Source organism: Parasteatoda tepidariorum, chromosome 4 (assembly GCF_982258835.1).
Source record: "Parasteatoda tepidariorum strain Cologne lab strain chromosome 4, Ptep-v5.0, whole genome shotgun sequence".
Taxonomy (NCBI): Eukaryota; Metazoa; Arthropoda; class Arachnida; order Araneae; family Theridiidae; genus Parasteatoda; species Parasteatoda tepidariorum.
In genome coordinates this window covers 53536460-53563633 of record NC_141758.1, presented here as the reverse complement: position 1 = coordinate 53563633, position 27174 = coordinate 53536460, and the positions used below count along the sequence as shown (strand labels likewise).

General features: G+C 30.8%; 1 protein-coding gene across 19 annotated transcripts in view; it reads left to right on the top strand.

Annotated features, from left to right (window-relative positions):
• The window catches only part of LOC107451792 (serine/threonine-protein kinase Genghis Khan), a 288464-nt gene that overhangs the window by 209761 nt on the left and 51529 nt on the right, over nt 1-27174 (top strand). For 11 of the 19 annotated variants that reach the window (XM_071182285.1, XM_071182278.1, XM_071182281.1 and 8 more), the window contains exons 3-7: nt 8627-8710; nt 10365-10460; nt 11918-12160; nt 13498-13554; nt 25394-25558. In XM_071182285.1, the coding sequence (XP_071038386.1) occupies nt 8627-8710; nt 10365-10460; nt 11918-12160; nt 13498-13554; nt 25394-25558 (645 nt within the window). The remainder of the gene's footprint in view (nt 1-8626; nt 8711-10364; nt 10461-11917; nt 12161-13497; nt 13555-25393; nt 25559-27174) is intronic. The other 8 variants (XM_016068006.3, XM_071182286.1, XM_071182282.1 and 5 more) reach the window with 1 other exon arrangement.

Below are 27174 nucleotides of genomic sequence, written 5' to 3'. Positions count from 1 at the left end.
TGGCTGTATTGTATTCGTTTTTTAAGATTAAAAAAAGAATTTTGCCTCTTTTGTATGTGTCATCAAAAATATAGACGTGAAGTTCGAAACTATATTTTTTATAAAAAAAGGAACTACACAATTTCTTTCTAAACAAGACAAAAAATTAACTTTTTTTATTACCTATACCAGTTATTATTATAAGTTCATGATTGATAACTTATAGCAGGGGTCTGTTTAGAAGAAATTTGGGTCCGTTAACGGACCCTTCACAAAATATTTTAACTTAAAAACGGACCCTTCACAAAATGATTTTTCTTTTAATTGGACCCTTCACAAATTTGTTTATCTTCATTATTGTTTTGTTAATCGAATAAACCCTTCCCAGGGCAGAAAACAAGAAAGATGGATGCAAACGAATTAAGTTTTGTCTTCGGCAGACGATTCTTCCATTATTCGTCCGAAATGAATATTCTGCGTTCAGCAGTATAGGCTAAATATCAAATGTTGCATCTCTAATTTAGAAGCAGCAATTGCTGTTTATTTTTGAAAATTTAATTTTTTTATTATAATTTTACAGTGCCGAGCATAATCTTGTATCTATTTACAATTTAAAAAGTCCTTGAAAAAGTCTTTTTTTGCAATAACGGACCCTATTTGCACAAATTCATAAAAGCGGACCCTGGTTGAAAGAATGTGAGTAATTTTTTCACAATTTCACGAAAAACGGACCTTTCACAAAATGTCTGGACAGACCCCTGCTTATAGTGAATATTATAAGTTCATGATTGATAACTTATTATGTATTAGTTTGTTGTTCATTCAATGTTTACAACTATAACTTCATTTCTAAATATCGGAGGAAAAAATTCAAGTTTAATTCCTGAAATATTATTAAAAAATACTAGTTCCCTGATCCCTAAGTATCATACTGATTTTATTTTTTTGTTTCATTCTTTTTATCTCTCTTTTTTTCTGATTAAGCGTCAGTTGCTTTGGTTAAGCTTCCTAGCACGGTAATATCACGATATTGTAAGTTCTATCAATTGTGTTTAACCAGTGGTCTGTCCAGACATTTTGTGAAAGGTCCGTTTTTGTAAAATTGTGAAAAAATTACTCGTAATTTGTGAACATAAAATAAACGTTAAGTCGCATTCTTTCAACCAGGGTCCGGCTTTTGTGAATTTGTGCAAATAGGGTCCTGTTATTGCAAAAAAACTTTTTCAAGGAGTTTTTAAATTGTAAAGACATGCAAGATTATGCTCAACACTGTAAAATTATAATTAAAAAAATTAAATTTTAAAAAATAAACAGCAATTGCAGCTACTAAATTACCGATGCAACATACAAATATTTGGTATTTAGCCTATACTGCTGAACGCAGAATATTCATTTCGGACGAATAAAGGAAGAAGCGTCTGCCGAAGACAAAATTTAGTTCGTTTACATTTGTCTAAACAAATTTGTGAAGAGTCCGATTAAAAGATAAATTATTTTGTGAAGGGTCCGTTTTTAAGTTAAAATATTTTGTGAAGGGTCCGTTTTTATGAAAAGATATTTTCAAATTTCTAAACAGACCCCTGACTTATTATTAGTTATAACAATAACTTCATTTCTAAATATCGGAGGAAAAAATTCAAGTTAAATTCCTGAAATATTATTAAAAAATAGTTCCCCGACGCATAACTATCATACTCACTTTATTTTCTTGTTTCATGTCTTTTATTTCTCTTTTTTTTCTGGTTAAGCGTCAGTTGCATAACTGCCAACTTTTAATCCTTTCGAGGATGATTTTCCCTAGTGGTAGTAAAATGAAATTTTAATACTATTTTCGGCAGAAACATACTCTGTATTTTGAAAAAGCTTAAGCAGACAACTACGACAGTATTACATATTAATATATATGCTTCATTTTTTGAAAAATGGCGGTGGCCAAAAAGATTATAAATTAAGTTTATAAATGCAAGGAATCTATAGAAAGCATACATATTACTACCACTTTAAATATAAAAACAAAATTTTACGCCAAATGCGTAAAAGTTGGCAGGTATGCTTGGTTTGGTTAAGCTTCCTAGCACTGTAATATACACAATATTGTAAGTTCTTTCAATTGTGTTTAACGCAGTATAGACTTATCTGGTTGTTGTGCCAGAAAACCTTATATTCAGAATAAATGCAAACTTAATAACTCGTATATATTAATAAAATGGCATTTTGTATTATTTTAATTCTTTCTTCTGATAATTTTTAGACTGTCATAATTTTATTGCAATTTGTGTATTATTGAAAAGGACAAATTTAAGTAGCTCTATTTAGCTCTAGTATTTTTTTCAAACTATTTATAAATGTTTTATAATTTTTTTATGGGGAGAGAAATTGCAGCATATTTCCAGCCACATACTGAAATTATCTGTACAGAAATGATTTTAAATACATTTAGCTCCGATTAGTACTCTGAGCTCCGATAATTTGTCAGACGCGATAATAAACGCCGAAAATACTAACTCGCTGTACTATTTGTATAATCAAATGCTCATTAGTTTGTGTTAGGACTTAAATGGACTTTTAATGGCTCAAACATTATTACCGTAATGTTCACTGTGAAGTTTATTGTTGAGAAATTAGTCGTAGGCATAAATATATTTTTAACCCCACTAAAAAGACAGAAACTTTACGTTAATTATAGAGTTGTTGTCTAACTATAAAGTGATAGTCAAACTAATGATATACGAAAATAGTTTTGTTTATTGTTGTAAACAAAATTAGTTTATATTTTTTATATATGAATTATATATGCTTTACTACTTCTCAAGTATTATTTATATAATAATATATTATGATATGTATCATTAAGGTTAAGTTGGTAAAAATATAAAAGCTATTTTTATTTATGATATTGTAATACATAAAAAATAATATTTATTTCACGCAATGAGAGATGCAGTCTAAACTCATGTATGTCTAGCATCCTTTTAAATGGACAATTTTTTTTTTAACAATCTATATAAAAAGTGGTAGTACAAGTTTTTCATCATTAGGATTTATTTTAAAGGAAACAAACAGTTTTTTTACCTTTATTATAATGATATGAATATTTATATTTGAATTTGAAGTCAAGCCACCATGCTTTTTTAAATCTAAAGTGGTAGATGACTAAAAGGAATATGCTCTTCGTTTAAACAAATTTGTACAACATTTTTATTATTGTTATTATTATTATTTTTGTATACCGATCACTTTCTGTAATTGAGCTTTAATGAAATAATGATTTTTTAAGGGAATAATTAAATTTACATACGAAATCAGACGCAATTGTTTAATAAAATGAAATAATTTTTATTGCTGGCCGTACCGCAATTTATAATTTAATAAATTGTTAGCATAGCACTGCTCTCACATTTTTATCCAACTACTGTAAGTTTTAATTTAATCGACTCAATGTTATGCTTGTCAGAAGTTTTTCTAGGAAGCGGTGTGATAATGATAAATGTTCTTATTTAAGAGAAACATTTGATAAATTTATCACTATTTATCAATGTTAACTATTATCTTGAATATATTGTCTTTGAGATAGATTGCCCTTAATAAGACAATTAGAGGTGGTAAATTGATGACTGATTGATCTCTTCCCTAATAAGCAGATTCCATTTAGTTCTTTCTTCATTTTTTTTCTTCATTAATTCACTTACTTTAACTAGAATCATTATTTATCATTATTCATTACTTTAACTAGAATATATATATATAGTTATCTTTTCTTTTACCTTCGAGACTAATATAGGTTCTACTGTGCAATAAGAAAACCAACGTAAGCGATAAAAGATTTAAAATTGAGATTTTTTTTTTAATATTTGGTATTTTTGTATAATAAGCTATACATATTGCAAGTAACTAAGTAAATAAATATTTTATTTTTATTTTATACCCGTCGTTGAACAACCGACCCAATTTTTGGGTTTACGACTACTTATGTTCAACTCCGTAGCTTTGTTATTTTGAACCAATCCAAAAGACAAGGTAACTACTAGATCAGTACCGCCAGAGGTATGATTTGTTATGGGAACGTGGAGAACTTTGAGACTCGACAGATTTAACGTGCATCAATCACCGTTTTTTAGGTGAATTTTCGGCGGAGATCGAACCCACGACCTCTTGGAGATGGACCCAGTGCCCTACCAGCCAGGCTATGCCGACCCTAAATAAATAAATAATATTTTAAAATAACGTTTGAAATATAAACTTTCCACAATACTGATAAGGAAAAGAAAAAGAAACAAATTTTCCAATGGCTAAAAAAAATGTTGTAAGAATATTTTTTTTAAGCTTTTACCTTATAAAATAAGCAAATTCGAGCTAAGCAATTAAATTCAATTCAAAGTAAGTAAATACGCAAATTCAAAAAAAAAAAAGAAAAAAAAAAAAAGAAAGAAAAAAATTCATAAATTGTTAGATTATTAGCCATAATCTTCATAATATTTTTTTTACTTGAAAAGGAATTTTTTTTTTAAATTTAATAATTTTCTATATTTTTAAAGTTAATAATTTAATAATTTTTTATATTTTTAATATTATTTTAAAAATTTAATAATTTTCTAACATTATAACTATTTTAATGGAATTGTAGCTGTATTTGTGTAAATTGAATGGATTACAGCGTATGATTTATGAAAATTATATCGTGAATTCAAAGGTAGCTCTATATTTTGGTGTAATACCCCTTATTTGTGCGTACGTTGTGCTTCTCTTGATTATTAGCCATAATCTTATTAGCCATAATCTTCATAATATTTTTTTACTTGAAAAGGAATTTTTTTTTTAAATTTAATAATTTTCTATATTTTTAAAGTTAATAATTTAATAATTTTCTATAATTTTAATATTTTTTAAAAAATTTAATAATTTTCTAACATTATAACTCTTTCAATGGAATTGGCGCTGTATTTGTGTAAATTGAATGCGTATGATTTATGAAAATTATATCGTGAGTTCAAAGGTGCCTTTATATTTTTGTGTAATACCCCTTATTTGTGAGTACGTTGTGCTTCTCTTGAAGCTTTTTATTATGTAAAATAAGCAAATTTAAAACAAAATCATAAATTGATATAAAATTGACCGATAATCAGTTTTAAGTGTCAAAAATTCTTTTTCAGAGATTTTTTTTTTTTTTTTTTTTTAATTTATGAAGATAATTTTCTAACACTATATCTCTTTCAATTGATTCTCGCTGTATTTGTGTTAATTGAAAGAGTTACAGCGTATGATTTGTGAAAATTATATCGTGAATTCAAAGGTGGCTATATATTTTGGTGTAATACCCCTTATTTGTGCGTACGTTGTTCTTTTCTTGAAGCCTTTAATTATGTAAAATTAGCAAATTTAAAAAAAAAGTATCATAAATTGATATAAAATTTAGATAATTAGCCTTAACTGTCAATAATTCTTTTTCAAGAAAAAAAAATATTTTTGAATTTGTGAAGATAAATTTCTCTCTCATGTGTGTGTGTTACTGCGTTTGCATTATGTAAATAGTCTTCTGGGTTTAAAAGCGCATATATTTTTTTAAGCAATACTCCTTATTTGAGCGTATAATGAAATTGTTAACAGAGGCGCGTACTGAAGCACAAACTCATTACGAAGCGTTAAATGTTCAATTTCTTATAAAAATCGGAACTATCTTTTTTCTGTGATACGAACCATAAAACGTCATTTTTTATTTCTTTGTTAATTGCCTGCCGATGTGCACAGCGCGCGTATATGTGCTATGTCACAAAAGCGTTGTACGTATTTCCAGCGCAAGTAGCTAAAGTGGAGAGAAGGGCATTCTAGCATTAAATTTGGAAAGATGTTTTTTCCCAGAATTTCTTTTAAAAAAGTAATCAGCTTTGTTAATTTTGTCATTTTGATTAAAAATTGTTGTTTTTTAAAAGCCTCAACACAAAGATAAAATATACAAATTAAAAAATAATTCCTTGAAAACAAAATAATTTCTAAAATGTATAGAAGAAAGCTTAAAAAAATAAAGACTTTATGTTTAAAAATTGTCATCTGATTTATTACTTTAAAAGTTTAAACTATATGAAAAATATTTACAATATTTTAAAATATATTTATTTTAAAGTTACATTACAAAATAAATTCGTTTCGTAACCAGCCATATTTTATGCGCGTTATTTAATTTCTATTATCTCGTCCTAGAGTTATTGATTTATATGAGTTTCATAACTTCATTATATTTGATGCTTTTATTTATTTGAAAATCTCACATGGATTTTTACACTCGGTGGATTTGCCATCGTCTAGCCGAGGTCTGGTTGTCTCAGTTTCAGACATACATAAAGACGCAAATCATTAAATTTGACAAGTTCTCATTAATTCTGGCAATTATATTCTTACACCTTCTAGGTTAATTTAACTGAGACTTATCATTGTGAGTTAACAAATTGGTATGCTACAACAACGAACGCTAATGAAGTGCAAATATATTTAAACTAGTTATCCCTTACAAAATAGTTTCTTCTTCTTTTGTTGCACATTTTGAATAGTTTTAAAAATTAGATTAAAATATAACTAGTCTGTCAAATATTTGTGTTTAAAATTGAACTTTTTTTTTTTAGTTTTTTAAACCTTTGTTGAATAGGGACAAATAGAATCTCCGCTTTAGAAATTAATATTTTTGATTTTTATAATGACTGTTTGTTCATTATTTAGTTTACTAAAGGATGTTTTCATATATAATGGTAATAATATATCGATTCATTTAATATTTTTCAGCAGCCATTTAACCCCTTAACGATCATTTAATTTTCAAGAAAACGATCATAAAAGTGCCTATTTTTTTTAATACATCCAAACATCTTGTGCTGACATCTAGTTTAAAATAAACTATCTACAATTACCCTAAAAATATCCTGGTACTGCCATCTGGAGTGTAAAATGAGAAATAAAATGGTTTCCGGGCAAAAGAAATGAATTAGTTTTATTCATATTGACCCTTGACTACTGAACACTCCAGCCGCCTAGAAATATGACGGGAGCGAGAAATAGAGGGCGAAACCTCACCCCGTCGTTTTCACGGGAGCGAGAAGGAAGGGGTTCATGTCAAAGTTATATTTAATAAAGAACATCGTTTAATGTTTTTCGTTGCAAATATTACTCTGGGGAACAAATTTCTTGTTGCATTTTTACAAATACTTAAACTTGCTGAATTCGGATGTGGAAATTTTAAATTTTAAATTAGTTTTGCTCCTTTGAGCTACAGAGTTTTTTAATGCCATTTTGAGTGTATATTTTATTGAAATGTACAGGTTTAAAAGCGCTCTATATAAAATATAATTGCATAAATGTTGCACCAAACTTCTAGGGGCGTTAAGTCACATCATCAGGACTAAAATTGCATAGGAACCCATGTTCAAAAATGTTGTCGTACGCGACTAAGCGCGCTTTGCCAGGACCGGGATAGCCTGGTTGGCAGGGCACTGGGCCCATGTCCAAGAAGTTGTGGGTTCGATCCTCGCTGGCCGAAGACTCCCCATGTAGTAAATGATGACTGATGCACGTTAAATCTGTCGAGTCTCAAACTCCTGCATGTTCCCATAACAACATAACAAATCACATCTCTGTGGGTTCTGTTCCAGGAGTGTCCTTGCCTTCTGGATTGGTTCAAAATTACAAGGCTACAGAATTGAACACTCACAGAGTTGAATTCCTAATAGGGGAATCGCCCCTAGCGACGTATGACGACGTTTCCGGTTTCTCTGCAATTTTACATCTGATGTTGTGCCCTAACTTCCCTAGAAGTTTGTCGCAACAGTTATACGACTCAATGCTATATATATTAAACTTGTATATTTTGACTTAAAATAGACTAAAAATGCCATTTAAAAAAACTACAACTTGGAGAAAGAAATCGATTGCAGATTTGAAATCAGCGATACAAAAGTATCTTAGATCTGTTAAAGAATCTCATGCAATATATATATATACAAAAAAATTGTTTCCCAGTGTTTTTGTTTGTTTTCATTGAGTTTACTAAATGGTACTTTGCAATGATTCTTGATATAGCAAGTGAGTAAATGAATAAACAAGAGAGTGAATGAATAAATAAGTAAGTTTATGAAAGAATGAAATGAGTTAGTGAATGAATGAAAATGAACATGAAGGAAGCGAATTGGTGAATCAGGCGAATCAGTTAAAATAAAGCAAAAAGTTCATAAACACACTTTGTTGTAGAAGAACCAACGAACATACTTTTTATAATTCACATTTTTTATATAAAATAAAAAGTAGGATACAGATTTTTTTTAGAAATGTTTATAAAGAATTTTGTACCGATTTTTAAAAAAAAAATTTTTTTAAAAATAATTTCATTTTATACACTGATAACCTGCTTTTGATGAATAAATACGCATAAAAGCATTACTCTAATTTTTATTGCTAGAATAAGAGTTGGTTAAAATATACAACACTAACATGAGCCATGATGGCGTAATGAGCTCTCTCATTTGTAAAGGTTGGAGGTTCGATCATCGGAGGCTACTTATGGACTTGATTGCGGAAGGTTTTACTTTTACAATAATAATGATAATGTACAAATAATAGATAAAAAATATTATTACTTTTGTAACTAAACGATTTTCATGTTTTTTAGGTTGCTGTTGTTAAACAAAGGAATACTGAGAAAGTTTATGCTATGAAAATTTTAAATAAATGGGAAATGTTGAAAAGAGCTGAAGTAAGTGATCAAAAATAAAATAAGTTTTATTTATGAAATTTTGATTCTTGTAAAAAAAAACTATTTTTGGTACACTAAAGTCAAAAATGGTTAATTACAAACTTGGTAACTATCGATACCAACTATCGATAGGACTGTTTACTAGAGATGAAACAAAATTCATTAATATCAAATCGAAAATTGTTATTTTTGTTAACTAATAAAATTAATTATCATTAATTTTATTTTATGTATTTATTTTATTTATTTATTTTATGTATTCATTTTATTTATTTTTTTTATTTATTAATTAATTTTATTATGATTATTATTATTATTTTGGAATTTTATGATCAGGTCAAAGCTGAGCCGTTAAGGACGTAAGCAGACATTTTTAGGGCTTCGATCCAGACGACAATCATATTGAAAGAAGAAGAAAAAAAAAACTTTTTCAATAATTTTAAAAATTTCTCTTCATTTTCAGTATTCAATTTATAGAAATATATAAGAAAATAAAAATTTTCAATTTATTAAAAATTCGGAAACATTGTTTACTATTTTATATCATATCGGTGAAATAAAAAAAGAAAGCATTAGTCTCAGGACTGCAGTATTAACAAGTTTTCTTTAACTGTTTGCACTTGCAAGAAACTAACAGATGATGCGTTTACCGAAATAGTCGACTGTAATTCTTTGTGTGGGAGTGTTTGGTGCTTTATAAAAATCGGAGCAATATTTTCTATTTCTTTGATAATGCGAACCAAGAACGTCTTTCTTATTTTGTGATAATTGCTTACCGACGGGAAGAGCACGTCGTTGACGATTTTGTGACAAAAACATCTGTACAATGCATGGCACGTATTACTGATCACGTATTTACTGATAAAACTCTTGAATTTTGGTGAAAGAATTAAATCCCTTTTCACCAGTTTACGAAGAATCTGAAAAGTATTGCCACCATTGATGACATTTTTCTAAAGCTGAAGGATCTTGAAGTAAAAAGATTACTCGAAGATAACGGAGACGGGGATTTTGGAACAAAACTGGGAGATTTATAAATTTTGAAAAGGTTTTAAAACCACTTAGATATAAATATAAAAAAAAACTTTTAAAATTTATGCATCGTAATGTGGAAAAAAAAACGGAGAAGGAGATTTTGGATCAAAACAGCGAAAAAATTTTGAAACGTTTTATAAAACCACTTCGCTTAATCAACTGATTTTCTAGTTTACTGAATTTGGTGGCTGTTCATTAACTGTAAACATTATTAGCTGAAACAAATTGTTCTAAAACGAACACATTCTCCTCCCTAAACGTTTAACTTGTAAAAAACCCTAACATCATGGTAGAGAATTAATTTAATCATGATTTTAAATTCATTGTCTGAAAATGCTGTTTCTATAAAAACTTAAGTGAAATTCGCATTGTATTCCGATATAAAAAATAAAAAAAATCATGGTTGTTGAAATAACTAAAATAGTATTTATATTATGTTTTGTTTGTTGAAATGGTGAGGGGATTTGTTTAATTTTTTTTTTTTGGGGGGGGGGAGGCTGCCCAGTATGACATGTGATTTTGCTAAGAGTAACTGGTTAATTTTATACTTTTGTAATTATGCTTCAATATTTAGCTATTAACACGTGTTGTGACTTATTTTTATATGTTTTTAATTCAGACGGCATGTTTCCAAGAAGAGAGAGAGGTCCTTGTCTATGGCGATAAAAGATGGATCACAAATCTTCATTTTTCATTTCAAGATGAAGTCAATTTGGTAAGTGTTGTTGATGACTGTTAAAATCCATATGATTTTGTATTAAATCATTTTAAGAGTGTACTTCGTTCTGTTCCTATCTTGATTTTAATTTAATCAAAAAAAAAATAATAAAAATAGCAATACAAGCTGGTTACAATTAAAGTTACACGTTTTAGATAAATATAGAGCCCGTTCTGGTTGACAGATGTTGGTTAAATTTGATATATACCTTTTAAACCTCATTCACATGAGGCCTAGCATAAGGCTGTTTACGTCACAAGATGAACCAAAACCTGATTTTTCACGTCCGACTCTGCCTATTTCAGGCAAGCAATGCTAGGCGGAGACAACTTCGAATAGGGCCGGAATTTAAACTCGTGATGATAAGCTCTTTGCGTCTCGTGGTCATTTTTCGCTGATCCTTGTAAGTTAGGGTTCTTAGAGCCGTGTGATGGCTCAGGGGATAGAGCGTTCGCCCTCCAATGGGGTGAACCGTGTTTGAATCCCATCAATGGCTGGTCGATACGAATTCTGCATCCGGCTTGCACCGACCACAGTGCTGACGTGAAATATCCTCAGTGGTAGACGGATCATGGGTAAGAGTTCCTTTGCCGTCAGACTAACCGTAGGAGGTTCTCATGGTCTTTCACTCTTTGTAACGCAAATGCGGTTTAGCTCCATCTAAAAGTCCTCCACGAAAGCAAATTTCTCCCAATACTCGATCCAGGAGTTCCCTTGTCTTCTGGATTGGGTTCAAAATTACAAGGTTACGGAGTTGAACATTGGTAGTCGTAAACCCATAAAATTGGGTCGGCTGCTCATCTACAGTTATAAGGTAGGGTTCTTAATAACCTCAGGAATGGTGTAAATTTGACAAGCTTTTTTTAAGGCTAGCTTTTTTTTCGCAATAAAAAGACCCGAATTCGAGATACTAATTTTCGCTTTATACATGTTCAATGTGCACACCATTTAGTTCAAACTCGTGTTGTAAACGTTAGTAGCTAGTTCAACCTTAATATGAAGGTTTTCTTGATCTAGTGCGGCAACGTAACCGGTTATCGTTGCATTCACTCTAATTTGAAAACCGCTACTGCCGTTACCGGAGCATCTCTAATTCTTCAGTCTTTTCGAGTTTAGTGATAATGTTTTTCAATTCTTTAATCTGTAATGGTATGAAGCAGAATGAGTCTGCGAGGATTTTCAGTCACGTTGCTTTTTGAACACGAATAGCGCCATCTATCGGTTGAAATTAACTATGTTCTTATTGCATATTTTTTTCCCCACCATTCATACAAGCTAAATATGTACACCATGCATCATAGATAACTGTCGCAGTTAATTTATTTGTAATATTTTGTTTATTTATTAAGTTTATTTTTAACTCAGGAAAATGAAAATGAAATAATTTTAACGGAAAAAAACTTAATATGCTTAAGCTATTAGGCTTTGTTGCAAAATTTGTTTATTTATTTCAGTACCTGGTCATGGATTATTACTGTGGAGGAGACCTGTTAACTTTACTGAGCAAGTTTGAAGACAGACTTCCTGAAGATATGGCTAGATTTTATATCTGTGAAATGGTATTAGCAATAGACTCTATACATAAACTACAGTACGTACACCGTGATATTAAACCAGATAACGTTCTGTTAGACGCCAATGGTCATATCAAATTAGCAGATTTCGGTTCCTGTCTAAGGCTACTTGAAGACGGAATGGTAGGTTATTAAGTCACATCTTAGGAATAGTTTGATTTATTTAAAATAAGTATTTGGTTTTAATTATAATTATTATGACCACCCTTTTATATCATAGTTGTCCACTTTTTTCCTCTATCCCCTTAACACTCCAACATGTAATAATACTGATAAGTGTCACTGTCTTATGACTAACTTATCTTGAAAAGAACATAATAATAATAAATATTGTTCGCCATTCATTTTATATCATTAAAAAAATGTCTGTAATTACTGCTTTTTTCCCCAAATGGTATAAAATGTAATTGTTTGCGAAATTTCTTATGAGCAAATATATATGATCTGAATGTTCATAAGCTGTGGTTGTCAATGCAAATTTATTTCTATCTAATAAATAAACAAATTAAATTTAAAAAAAGTGGAAAAGGAAATATCTAAATGTTCTATTGCTTTTTTTTAAAATCTATTTGAGTTACCAGAAAATCATTTTTATAACATTTTACACAGCTTATATTTTTCAAGTTTTTAGTAACAAATTTTTAACACAGCATATATTTTTCTTTTTATGAACTTCACAAAATGTTGAAAGGTCGTTGTGGCACGTTCATAGCACTTTCTAATAGTGTGGTATTGAATAGCTGTGTATCTAGATAACATTTTCAACTTCATGCCACAGATGCTCCTTTAAATTAAAGTCTGGAGATTTTGGGGGCCAACGCAGCAACGCGAAGCTACCTATATATTTTCCTCAAACCAATCCTTTACAATTCCACAAAACTACAATGCAGATGAAATAAAGGTTTTAAAGCATTACGTCTTTATATGATGCAATAATTGAGTTGGATGCAATCACTACCTCATCTCTATGGATGCAATAAGCTAAGTTATTCATGTAAATTCGGGTCATAATTAAGTGACGCTTATTGCATCAATTCTAATATTAACTCATTTATTTATTCACAATGGAGTATAAAAATAACAGGAAGTGTTCGGAATTTTGTAGCTAAATAACTTTTGCATCAATTTTTACTAAATATCACATGCATTAATTTCAGTCCATGGGTAAAAATTTCTAAACAAAAAGGATATTAACACATTATAATTATTTATTTTTTTATTTTTATTTTTTCAAGAAATTAAATTCTAAGATCTTTATTAAATTAAAGAAAAAAATAGAAATCTTGAATCTTTAAAAAAAAAAAAAAAAAAAAAAATGGTTTAAATTTCATGTTTTTTCGAACTTTTGTACGATTTTTAAACTTGTGACCCCAAAGTCTCGAGAATTTTCTACAAAAATTCAATTGCATTGTTTGTTTTCATTGTTTATTCCATATCGTCATCATGGTGTATTTTTTTAGGTGCAGTCTAACGTAGCTGTAGGGACACCAGATTATATCTCTCCTGAAATTTTGCGAGTGAGTTTTGTTTGTTTACATTCATTTCCTTTCCTAATTTTAGCATCTTTCCTAATACCGCTTAACTTTTGTGGTGGTTTATTTAAAAACATAATAGTTTCTACTGCCTCCTTTCATCGATTCTTTCTTGTACATTTCACTGTTGCCAGTTCTTAAAAATTTATACCATTTTTAATGTTGGAATACATTGAAATTTTCCTATAATGAACTTTAATAATTTGGTTAGGAAATCGTTAGGTTTTTAAATAAAAGTTACGAAAAGTACGCTATCAAAAGAACTAAATTATGTGACCTATATTGAGCCTTAACCAATTAAATATTATTCTTTCAGCACTCAGTAATACTTCTCAGGTTCCATTTAGGAAAAAACTCTGGTTTGTTAACGGATCTTTCACAAAATAAGTTATTGCGGGAACGGAATTTCTAGGGCTAGTAATTGTCCTGATATTCCTGATTTTTCTTGATGAAAAATATTGTGTCCTGATATTCTTGATTTTTATGTGTGTTTGTTCAGAACCCATTGTCTTCAAATACAAATGAGAATCTTAATAATCGATTTAATCCCTTCCTTCTCGCTCCCGTGAAAATGACGGGGTGAGGTTTCGCCCTCTATTTCTCGCTCCCGTGAAATTTCCGGGCTGGAGTGCTTAGTAGTAACGCGCCTATAATAATAAAACTATTTCTTTTATTTTGCCCGGAAAAAATTTTATTTCTAATTTTACGCACCAAATGGCTGTACTAGGATATTTTTAAGGTAATTGTAGATAGTTAGTTTATTTTAAACTAGATGTCAGCACTAATCAAATACCTTAGTGGCAAAATAGGCACTTTTATGACCACTTTCTTGAAAATTAACCGATCGTTAAGGGGTTAAAGAACCGAAAAATTTGAATTTTCGGTTCGCCCATTGATGTGTGATTTTTGTTGTTTGATTTGTTTTCCGATTTTTCACGAAATCACAGAATAGAAACTTATTTCACAAATTTACAAAAATACGTGTAGATTTCTTAAAAACGAATAAAACCTGTAAATATTTTCAAGAGCTGGCAACTTTGATGATTTTTCCTTGCATGCTTATACTTTTTATTTAAAAATTGTATAACCTATTTTCGAAGGGCTATCTTTTGAACTTGTATAACTGGGGAATCTTACATTGCATGATTTACACCTTACAATGGGAATCCTACTTTCCGGTGTTGCTTCATGTTGCATCATGCGCCTCTTGTTTAAACATTCCTAATCACTAACCTGCAATATCCTTCCTAAGCTTCCATTACTTAACAACTACATCCATATGTGTGATCCTAATTCATATACTATTTTTGTGTGTATACTAATTTCTATTGTTACTAAAAAATCGAGTAATAAATTTTTAATTAACTATTTTTTTTATTATTATTAAACTAGTAAAGATTCTTTTAAATAGTTCTTGCTTTCGAAATGAATGTGGCCAATTCCTATTGAATTCAATATGCTGAACACGAATTTGAATTCAACAACATTTAACACCAAATCTGAAAAACTCTGTATTGTAAGTGTTAACTGCACTAACTGCAATTGTAACAAGTATTCAATTTCATGTTCTTATTTTAATGTAACTTTATACTCTGTTAAAAGGGGATTTTAGGGTGTTAATCAACCACGGCCTGCACCTTGGAGAGGTGGTGGAGTTTATTGGGGTGGGGGTTTTGTGAAGGGCCATCTCTACTATGAACTTTCTGTTTTTCTGGCCATGATTATATTAAACCGATAGATGCCCCATTTGGGCATAAGTGTAGGGTCGTGTGCTGGTGTTGTTGCTGTGCTGAATAAAAATATCATAAAACAACTCCATCGGCTTTTTTTCTGTAATGCGTAGAAAGGTGTATATATGACAGTCCGCTATATAAAAATAAAACATCTTAATATCTTTTGATCCAATTATTGGATTTTCACATTATAAGCTGCTTTCTAAATAAATGATTCGAGGAACTTACTTTAAATAAGCTCGAATATTTGTGCCAACGATATTTTAATTTAAGAGTCAGTATCTTTTTTTCCCCTGATGGACTTAGATTCATGACCCTTAATACATTGAATGCCACGGGGGTCACCGGTGATCGGCGATGCTAAGATTATTGGAAACACATAATTCGAGTAAATTTTTAATGCTTTTTGTTTTTTTAATATTATTATCGTTACTAAAATGGTTTGAAGAAATTAATGCAATATAGAACGCACACAAATCATTTTGGCCAGACGGGCAAGCCGTATTTAAATTAGCGTGGCATTCAACGTGTTAAAGTCTTCTGCGATTTGGTAAATAAGGTCCCAATTGTTTAGATAGCCGTTGGAAGTTAAGCCCCTCTTATTTTAGTTTCCCTTTTTGTATATTTCACCATATCTCTAGCACTACTTAAGATAATCAAACAATTATTGCTCACAATTATCGAACTTGAAAGGAATTAAAAAATTATGAACGACCAAGTTTGCGTAGTCTCAATGTCGACCACGTTGTAACAAAAAGCATTATTGCTGCTGTGACGGACATTGATAGTTGCGCATTGGATATTGAACGCTGACGGATGACCAAAGGTGTAAGTATTGAACATTAGTAGTGTGTACCTGAAACTTGGTGTATGTATCTTTGAATATGTATGTATCTTTCCTTGTATCACTCGTCTTTAAATGGCGTGTGTATATAAATAAACAGTTTCTAAGCTCAAGGAGATACTTTTTTGTATGTATTTTTCCAATTTAGTATTCGTGTTCAGCATGCTTAATTCATTTAGGATTGGACACTTTCATCCGGAACGCAATTTCATTGTTGCCCAGTGTTATTATTGTTCATTTTGTTGGGTTAAGCATGTTGTAATTTTTTTTTAAGAAATTTATTTTTGTGAGAGCTTGTAAAAAGTTGTTAATTGTGCAATCATTTTGTGGCTGGAAATTGTGTTATATTAGATCTTCGTAAAATCTAATATCGTTTTTTTTTATTTCATTATTATTATTAATTTAAAATTCTGAAATAATTCTTTAAGTTCAAACATTTTTTAATCTAAATTCGAAATTAGTAAAGCTTTAAAATATCGATTTTTAAATTTTCTCTTAGTAAAAGGAAATTTTATTTATTACTTCATGTTAATCCCGAAGTCATGAAATTTAACAAAATTTTGTCATTTTCGGCATAATTGCTTACTGTATAATGTTATCTCTCTCTCTTTTTTTTTTTTTTTTAAAGAAAATTCTTTTTTTTTTTGCTGTGTTTCTTAATTTTTTATTATTTTCATAATAAATAAATAAATAAAAAAATGGGCAAGTTTGTTTGCAATCAACTGTGTTTAGAGTACTAATTTTTTTGTTGTTGAAGAGTTTTATTCATCGAAGTTAAGTGGAAAAGTTTTTGATAAAATTAATTGTCATATTTTCTAATTAAATATATGATCATAAAATTATACAATTTTTTAAATTTACCTATTTTAGCGTACTTATTTGTTTGAGGACGAATAGATTATAAAATTTTTTTTCTTCTCTAAAACAAAAATAAAGGACTCGGACTTGTTGTTATTGTCTTATGCTATTTGTTAGTGCTGATCAGCCTATTTTAACTGGACTTATAATGTACTAATATGCTTTATTAGTGGGACGTACTCAGGATTAAATTGTTTATGTTTAGTTTGTATTTGTGAATTACATTTCCTAAATTTAATATGTATATAAAACTAAAATGGTAATCTAATTTAAATTTTAATCTATAAATATTAAGGAATTAAATTTTATATTCGTTCTTTATATCATTATTATTCTTCAAAAAAATGTTGGTGTGGATTGTGTTCGATTTTTTTACCACTGTTAATTTTGTCATGGTTATATTGTGAGTTTTCGATGATTTCTTTCTGTACTTATAAACAATAAAACTGATTAGGCAGGCACTAAGTTTAGACAAATGTTTCCTTATTAGTAACAAGTTTCGGTATTAGAAATGAAAGAAAAAACTGATTTACCTGCCAGCTCCGTAGCTAGGCGCTTGAGAAATCATTGAACCTCATGATTTACCTCGTCATCGGCCGATTTACCTACTAGTTTCCGGCCATGTAATTGGTAAAGCATTGTACCTCATTTTTTTACCTCGTTTTCGTCTGATTTACCTCCTAGCTTCTCACCATGTAATTAAGAAAGCGTTGTACCGCATAATTTACCTCGTTTTCTGCTGATTTACCTCCTAGCTCTCCGCTATGTAATTGTGAAAAAAAAATGAACCTCATTTTTTTTACCTCGTTTGACTTACATACCAGCTTCTCATTATTTAATTGAAAATTCGTTGAACCTTATAATTTACCTTGTCTTAAGCTGATTTCCCTCCCAGCTTCTTACCATGTAATTGAAACATCGTTGAACCTTATAATTTACCTTGTCGTAAGCTGATTTCCCTCCCAGCTTCTTACCGTGTAATTGAAACATCGTTGAACCTCCTAATTTACAACGTCGTCGGCTGATTTACCAACTAATTTTCTGCCATGTGATAGAGAAACGTTTTTACCTCGCCGTCTAGTTTATATACCAACTTCTCACTATGTAATTGAAACCTCATGATTTACCTCTTTGATTGCTGATTGATTTACTAGTTTTCTGCCATGTGATTGAAAAACGCTGCACCTCATTTTTTACATCGTCGTCTAGTTTATATACCAACTTCTCACTATGTAATTGAAACCTCATGATTTACCTCGTTGACTGCTGATTGATTTTCTAGTTTTCTGCCATGTGATTGAAAACGTTGCACCTCATTTTTTACCTCGTCGTCTAGTTTATATACCAACTTCTCACTATGTAATTGAAACCTCATGATTTACCTCGTTGACTGCTGATTGATTTTCTAGTTTTCTGCCATGTGATTGAAAACGTTGCACCTCATTTTTTACCTCGTCGTCTAGTTTATATACCAACTTCTCACTATGTAATTGAAACCTCATGATTTACTTCTTTGACTGCTGATTGACTTACTAGTTTTCTGCCATGTGATTGAAAGCGTTGTACCTCATTTCTTACCCCGTCGTCGTCTAATTTACATACCATCTTTTCACTATGTAATTGAGAATTGAGAATTTCACCTCGCCGTCAGAGCTGAACCGTTTGTCGTCACCAGGTCAATTTCCACTGTTTTTTGTCAGCGTATATTTTGTGATGGATCCACATTGAAGAGGAGATTGGAATATTAAACAAGGGTATAAGTATTCTCTAAACGTCGTCTATGATACCGTTTATTTCCTCGGATTATTTCAATGTAAAATCATCCCACGCATATTCTTTAACTTCTATTCCCTAATTTGAAGGAGTATTTAGCCAGAAGATAACTCAGCTCTTAAATTAACTGAAAAGGCTAAAATATGAACATGGCAGGTAGCTGGTATGACATGGGCATATCCAACGTATATGTTTGAGCTTCAACAAAAATGCATCAATCGATTTGGCGAATATGTAAGAGAACAGAAGGACATTTAAAATTATGTAAATATTATAAAAATATCAACGGATTTTGTTATTTCTAAGAATATGGGGCATTTTATTTTTGGTATTGCCCTAGTATTTTTTCTTATCACTTCAGACTATTTCGATTTGAGAGATAAACACCAGCAAAAAAATTATCTATTGAAATAAAGATTGTTATAAATTTGAAGGGAAATTATTATGAGGAAAAACTGTTAAACTATTCATTTAAAGGAAAAAAAGAAACTATAGTACTTTATAATTGGCATATTATGTTTTCCATTTTTAAAATATCTTAAAAAGGGGGAAAAGCATTGATAAAGGGAAAAAAATTAAAGGAAGATAGAATTTTTATTAAAGTTAACTATTAGAACTATTTTTTTAAAGTTAAATTTGAATTAAAATTAACGATTTTTTGAAAAAAATTATTTTATCTTTTTATGTAAATGCTTGGTCGCACTTATTTTCGCTGTTTATAATTTGATTCTTAGTTTATCTTTTCCTTTTTATTCAGTTTTAGGGATGCGTACTTTTCGAATGTGATATCAGCCACAAAAACTGCGGAATAAAATTTTCTTTTCCCTTCTATAGGTGTAAGAAATTTCCAAGTCTAATTTTTCGTAATTTGTTGAGCCAAAAAGTTGCGCTAAAATCATTTCCCTCTTCCAAAATGCATGTCTTAGCGGAAATTCTTACTTAGTGTACTGATATAATAGAAAAAAAACAAGTGTCTAAAATAAAAGAAAATTAATAATGACTGGTATTTTCTCCTCTAACTTTCTTTTGTGTTTTTCTTTTTTGGAAAAAAAATTCACCTTTCAAAAAAGTTGTCAGAAAAAATTTCTCTTTTTCGTAAGCCTTTCTTTTTGAGAATAGCTCTTTATCATTTCCCCTTGATCAACTATTTTTTGTACTTTTTACTCATTCTTTACGATTTTCTTGGCGCCTTTGGTTAAAATTTACTTTTCCAGAAAGACATTCTTTTTGTCACCCACCATATCTTTCCTGCTACCTTTACATCAATTTTTGCTTTAGCTTTTAAGGATAATTATTGCAAAAGTAGAGTCTCATCAAATACTTACACAGTTTAATGTTTTCATTTCTTATTTCTTAAATTTGCTTTTTTAATCGAGAAATTATCAAGACTTGAGAAAACTTGATTCAAAAAAAAATTCTCTGATATTTCCAGTATGATTTTTTCGAATATCCCAGAAGTATATCACTGGTGGTATATAATTTATTAGTAATTTTTCTGTTCCGCCTTATTCTTAACTATAAAATATATTGCAAAGCTCTTATACTAGCCATAAGAGCTGAAAATAAACATTTTTTTAAAAAATTTATTATTACAAGGCCAATTTTCTTCTTGGAAAAAATATTTGACTTTCTCATATTAATTCATTTTTTCCTGACTTTTAGTAAATTTTAATTCAATTCCCTGACATTTCTCTGATTTTTCCAGCTGATCTGTGAACCCCGTTAATTTAAAATGGAATTTTTTTTATTATTTTTTTCTATCAGAAACTACTTTTTACTAAGAATATGCTTTGTGTTATCATTAATTGCAGGGTGACTATAAATTACCAACTGTGAATCAAAAAATCTTCGTTTATCATTTTAATTAATTTTTAAATGTAACTGGATTAAATCGTTTTATACAAACTTTGTTGAAAAGGAAATAAAATAATAACTACTAAATTCTTAATAAATAATTTTTGAAGAAATTTAAAGAAAAAAAAACGCATTTGCGAATTCTGATAGCTTTTGTCATAGTTATAGAGCTGCTTTTTCATTTCTACTTATACTCACGTAGAAGATTTGTAATATAATAAAGTTTTTCATCCATATTATATAGTTTAAAATATAAGAAAAGTATCTATAGATCTTGTCGTTTCTAGCATGCCCGCCATTGACCTTTGCTAATTAAGTCTGAAAGGTGCGCCTTTTGTTGAAAAAAGAGCACCGCAAATGTCAAAGTACATCTTAGCTATGAAGCATCACTCATTCGTGAAGCTACTTCCACAATTTTGACATAGATCTGAAGGGGAAGGAAACTTTATCCAGGTCCCTGTACCCATGGTATTGCCCAGTGACCGACCACTGGGCTTTCGATTCCACCGATTTTACGAGCAGGTATCGCATGCATTCGGTTGATCTTAGCGAAGTTGAGAACCGATTTTTGTTTTGCGTTACATGGAGATGAAAACCATGAATTCATTCTATAGCTAACAACAATGTTACTTTAAATCATAGTTTCACCCTTGTCATGAGATTTTAATGAAATTGTTTCAAGAACTTTATTTATGGAAAAAAGAGGGAATAGAAAATTTTACTAGTTACTGGAATTTTTATGAAACATTTTTCAATGAAACTTTTTTAAAAAAGTTATAAAAATAACAGCATTAAAAAAATTTAATTTAATATCGTAGTTACGAATTATAAGAGTTTTTGTTGCTATTATACAGCAGTTTTTATCACCATCTCTGAGCAACCCATACCAACGTAAAAGATTTGCGGCTACTATATACTTTGTTATCCACATCTTTATAATTTTAAATAAAAGAGAAGTATTCTGAGAAACTATTTTTTTTTCTTCAATAAAATCAATCTTATTTTGCCTTTCATAGCTGTTAACGACGAAATCTTTCTGTGGTTAACAATGACAAGTGATATTTTAACCCACGTCTTCACCGTTGTTTTCAATTTTTACATTTGTCGCCATTCCGGTTGAAGAATTTGCGGTCCATCTGCAGCTCTATCTTCAAAAATTTAAATTTGTCTGCAGAGAGGCAGAGATTATTATTGCAAAAATTAAGCTTAATCTAACATATATTTAGCACAATTTGCAAATATTGAATAAAGTTATACGAAAAACTTTGTCGTTTAAATTTTATTTGAATTTTATGCAATCATTTTACAACTTTGTACTAATGTAGAAAAACAGATGCATATACAGATGATAGTCCAATTAAGATATATATGCAAATGATATACAAATCTTCCATTTTAAAGGAAGAAATTAACAGAATTGTTATTTACAATGATTTTTGGTGATAAGAGTTTCTGCGAATAAAGTTCGTTACCATTCCATCACAGGTATTTTGCTGACAAATGAATCAGGAAATAAAACAAATAATCAGAAACAATAAAAATTAAGGAAGTATCTTTATTTGGTGTTATTTTTTTTAATAAAATATTCCTTATATTTCGTAAATGTAGATCGAAAAATCTTTTCTTTTTATCTTTAATTAGTATTTGTCCCGCAGTGGGCTGATCGTTAAGACACGATTCCCAACAGATCACCGAAGTCAAGTATCACTGGCTGCTGTCAGTGTGCGGGTGGGTAACCACTTCGATCAGTCTACGTAAGGACCGAGGGTGTGCAGTATTGGTCCTCATTAAACTGTTCTACCTTAAAGTGCTCGAATTCGCGTGCAGGTCGTTGGGCTGCCGAAGCGGGGGTGCCATCCCCTCCACAGAGGATCAAAATTGTGACGGCATGTCTTCGGTTCATCCTCAGGGATGTTTCCCAGACCGTCGCCAGTAGCCTATATACGCTCTAGTGCGACGTAAATGAACTACTAATACTTAATTTGTACTTGTTATCAGTTTTTTTTTGTTGTTGCTAGAAATTGTTTCTTCATTTTCTTCTTCTTTTTTTAAATTTGAAGTGAAAAATAGTCTCTAGATATTGTATTGATCTCCATTGTCCGCTGCCGTGCTGGAAGGTTTTTGTTATCACCAAGGTTTTGGGATCGCCATCATTGGTGCATCTATCTAATATTTTAAATATTTTTATGAGCGCTATGTATTTTAAATAGCGTCGCCTACATCACTGGTTGGAGAGCTGGGGTAGTGAGTTCGATCCTGGTGGACAACCGGTATGTATGCGCAATCAATGTGTGAATTAAATCTGTCGTGTTTCAAAGTCCTTTTGTTGGCTGTCGTGTTTAAGTTTGGAAAGAGGGCTACTAGCTGATTTTGGAGCCCCTGAATTAGACAGGCCGACTTATCATTTATTTTTGGAACAAAGAGCTAACATAAGCATACAGCATAACAATACTAACATAACGTTAACTTCCGAACTTGTTTGCTCCAATATTGCTTGATAGGTCAGCTCTGATAGTATAGGAGCCTTAGCTGAGGTACTGGCTAGGAATCATAATTACGTGGCATTCTTATCATGGTCGTTAAAAGATTGAACCTTTTAAAATGGGGCTAGATGCTTGGCTATGCTTGTGTAATGATGCATTTGCTGTAACTGAGATTTAAATCTCGGCCGTTAGTGCTCGAAGCGAGGGCTGATATGCGTTGAATTGTACCAGTCAATTACAGACATTTTAAATGTATGGAAACATTTTCTGTGGATTGTACACGCTGTGTTATGCGTCAATGTTTTTACTTAAAATGCGCGCATCAATTCAAAGTGATTAGCACCTAACTACAATAATTTTAAATCTACTTTTTATGCGCTGCAAGAAATGCTGCTTTGTGTTTAATATTTGACTTTAAAATAACTACTTGTGTTCTTTGCTCCTGTTAAATAATTACCTATGAATTTATTCAAATAAAAAAAATATGATTGCTATTAAAGATAAAAATAATTGGTTTTACCTTATTTATAAATAGAAAACTATAGCTTTAAGCATTAAGTTGGTTATTTCTTATTTCCTAGGATGAAGTGATCGTTCTGAAATTATCAAATTATTTTATACATTTAATTTTTTTCGTATTTCTATCTAAAGCTTATAGTTTTCTTCTTTTTTTTTGTTACGTGTATATGTTATGAAACCAGGACATTTGAAAATTATATTCCAAAACATTAAACTGTATCTTTTTTCTCTCACTCATCTGCGAGTTCCTTAATCGTGTTTTAAAAACCCAAAATTTAGTGAAATAAAAAATGAAGACTAAAGTAGGACAATAAATCTATCACAAAATTATGTAGATTAAATAAAATATTTAAACTTAAGTAAAATAATACTGCATTGAAATATTTATAATTAATAAAGTAATATTATTTTATTTTAAATAAAAAAAAACAACAGCAAATTTGTAAATTATTCTATAAATAATATTTAAGTAGTTCTTTCATTTCATATTTTAATTTACTGATAGTTTTTTTAAAAAAATTTTTATGAGCCACCAATACCTTTGGTGATAGCTTTTATACAAGAATCAGCAATTGTGTTAGAGATATTGCTTGATTAAAAACTTCCATTCGCTTCAAAAATATACAAATTGGGAAAAACGGTCGACATGTTTCAAGCGCTTCAGAAATAGGCGTACATATTCAAAACTTGCTAGACGTGAATGAAAAGAAAAAGTGATTTGAAATATCAAACATAAAGTTACCAACGAAAAATGGAAAAATAAATGTGAGAAGCAACTTTCTCACCTTTATTTTTCAATTTACCGTTGCTGACTTTTCGTTTCTCATTTCAAATCACTTTTGTTTCTTCTAATTCACGTCTAATGGGCGCCCATTTTTTGAGCTCTTGAAACATTTCGACTGTTTTTTTTTTATTACCCTATTTGTATATTTTTGAAGCGAAAGAAGTTTTTAATCGAGTAATATTGAGCCATGGTGGCTCAGGAGATAGAGCGCTTGTCTCCCAATGAGGTGAACCGGGTTCGATCCCAGCGACAGCTGATCGATTCGAATTCCGCACCCGGCTCTCACCGACCATAATGCTGACGTAAAATATCCTCAGTGGTAGACGGATCATGGGTTAGATTCTCCTTGCCGTCAGGCTAACCGTGGAAGGTTTTAGAGGATTTCCTCACCATGTAATGCAAATGTGGGTTAGTTGCATCAAAAAAGTCCTCCACGAAAGCAAATTTCTCTCAATATTTGATCCAGGAGCTCCCTTGTATTCTGGATTGGGTTTAAAATTACTAGGCTGTCGAATTGAATATTAGTAGCGGTAAATCTCCGCATACCCCCTGGCGGGGGCGGGACGGGGTTAAGCTGTAATTAGTTGCCGTAAACCCAAAAATTGGGTCTGCTGCTCAACGGCAGTATTAAAATAAAATCAAGTAATATCTTACCGCTTCAGTTTCTTGCAATTATTTATTTTCTATTTGAGATAGTTATTAGTACTATGATTCACCATTTCACTTGGTCGATTAACTGCGATTCCACCATCCGGTTTTTATTCACGCAAAACATCATAAGGAAACGCTCTCAACTTTCTTTTTCTACGAGGCAATTGTTAGTCCTGTAAAGGCTTCCGAAGAAATCAATTTTTATGGACGAATGCTGGGATATGCTCAAGTTCAGAAGAGAAGCCCTTCGAGAAAAAAGGTTCCCTCTCTCAGTACATGTTTATTAATTCATGCTTGCTCTGTTTGTTGATTTTTCCATATCAAGGCTCATCAATACTCCCTGCAGGCAATGGAAGACGGTAAAGGCAGGTACGGAGCTGAATGTGATTGGTGGTCCCTAGGTGTCTGCATGTATGAAATGCTCTACGGAGAAACGCCATTCTACGCCGAGTCGCTGGTAGAGACCTATGGTAAAATTATGAATCACAAGGTAAGTTTCACAACATTCTATTCTTAGGCTAATTGAAAAATCTGATAGTTTTCAGTGCTCCCATGATCATCGGTAAAGCCTTCAGTATTTTTCAGCCCAGTTTCCTTAGGCTCAATACAGTTAGTCTACCAGCCCAAGTTAAAATTCTTGACGGTCCCATTAAACATCTTGATGGTTTATGTCGGTTTCAATGCGATTCATGATGGTCCAGCATCATTTGATGGTCACCATCATCCAACATTTTCCATTATGCGTTCATGGTTTTTGATATGCCAACAAACTTCCGTCATGGAAAATGCTACTTTAATATTATGATGGTTAACCATAAAGAGAAGTTTGATTCTCATGGATCAAGAATCCATGATGGTTTAATGGAAATTCTTGTTGGTCATCAAAAATTTTTTTTTATTATTTTGGGCCATCGTAAGTCCGTCCGAATTCCTACATTGGGATGATGGTTCGTTCATGATCGTTCCAACATTTGATTTCTAAGAAACTATGATGGAAATTTCTGATGGTTCAACTTGAACGAACCATCAAAACAAGAACGACTATTCTTATGTTGGACCTTCGTAAATCAGTTCGAATTCCTACGTTGGGATGGTGGTCGTTCATGATCGTTCCAACATTTGATTTCTAAGAAACTATGATGGAAATTTCTGATGGTTCAATTTGAACGAACCATCAAAGCAAGAACGACTATTCTTATGTTGGACCTTCGTAAATTAGTTCGAATTCCTACATTGGAGTGATGGTTATTTATATTGGTTACCATCAAAAATATAACGGTTCATGATGGAATTATTGATAGTTACCATCATATGTTGGTCCTTCGATGGAAAACCATCAAAATTTCGACTCGGGTGTCTTAGGAGGACGCCATACCATGGGAGAAACTTTTCATCGCAAGTTCTCTTTCACCTCCAGTACTAAATTAAAAAGAAAGAAAAAGTGAATTCCTTAAGGCAAATCTAGAGTAAGCGATGAAGTTTCAATTGCTTAAATGGAAAATAATAATAATATCAAATTAGCGAACAAGTTATTAGAAGAGAACTTTTCCATTGCGTAATCTTAAGTTATCTTCTCATTTATTTTCATTTGGATGCCTTAAAAAAATTTTTTTTAGTATTTGAAACTTCATGGCTTACTCTAGACTTGTCAGAACTCACCTTTTCTATACTTAAATTTGTTATAAAGGTGAAAGATAAAAGATTTTTTCGTAGTGTCCTCTTAAGCTAATTAAAAAACGTACGAGTTGCTTAATCAGATTGAACTTTCTTAGTCTTAATTTTTATTAAGCATTTTTTTAAATATTTTTTTCATTATTTTGTGTTAATTTAGGTCAAAATAAGTGGAACATCTTATATTTAGTATTTTAATAACTTATGATTATGAAATACAGTATGAAACACTGATGTCTTTTTCAGTGTTGAATTTAAAATTTTCCCAACACGGCTCACGAACTAGCCACATGGTATATCCTCTCTAATGCAAAATCGGGGACTTCAGGAATTGCCATGTCTTCTGGGTTTGGTTCAAAATTTCTAGGTCATGGAAAGTAGTCACCTCTCTTGCCTATTAAAACTATATATATATATACTCCCATATATTTTGAG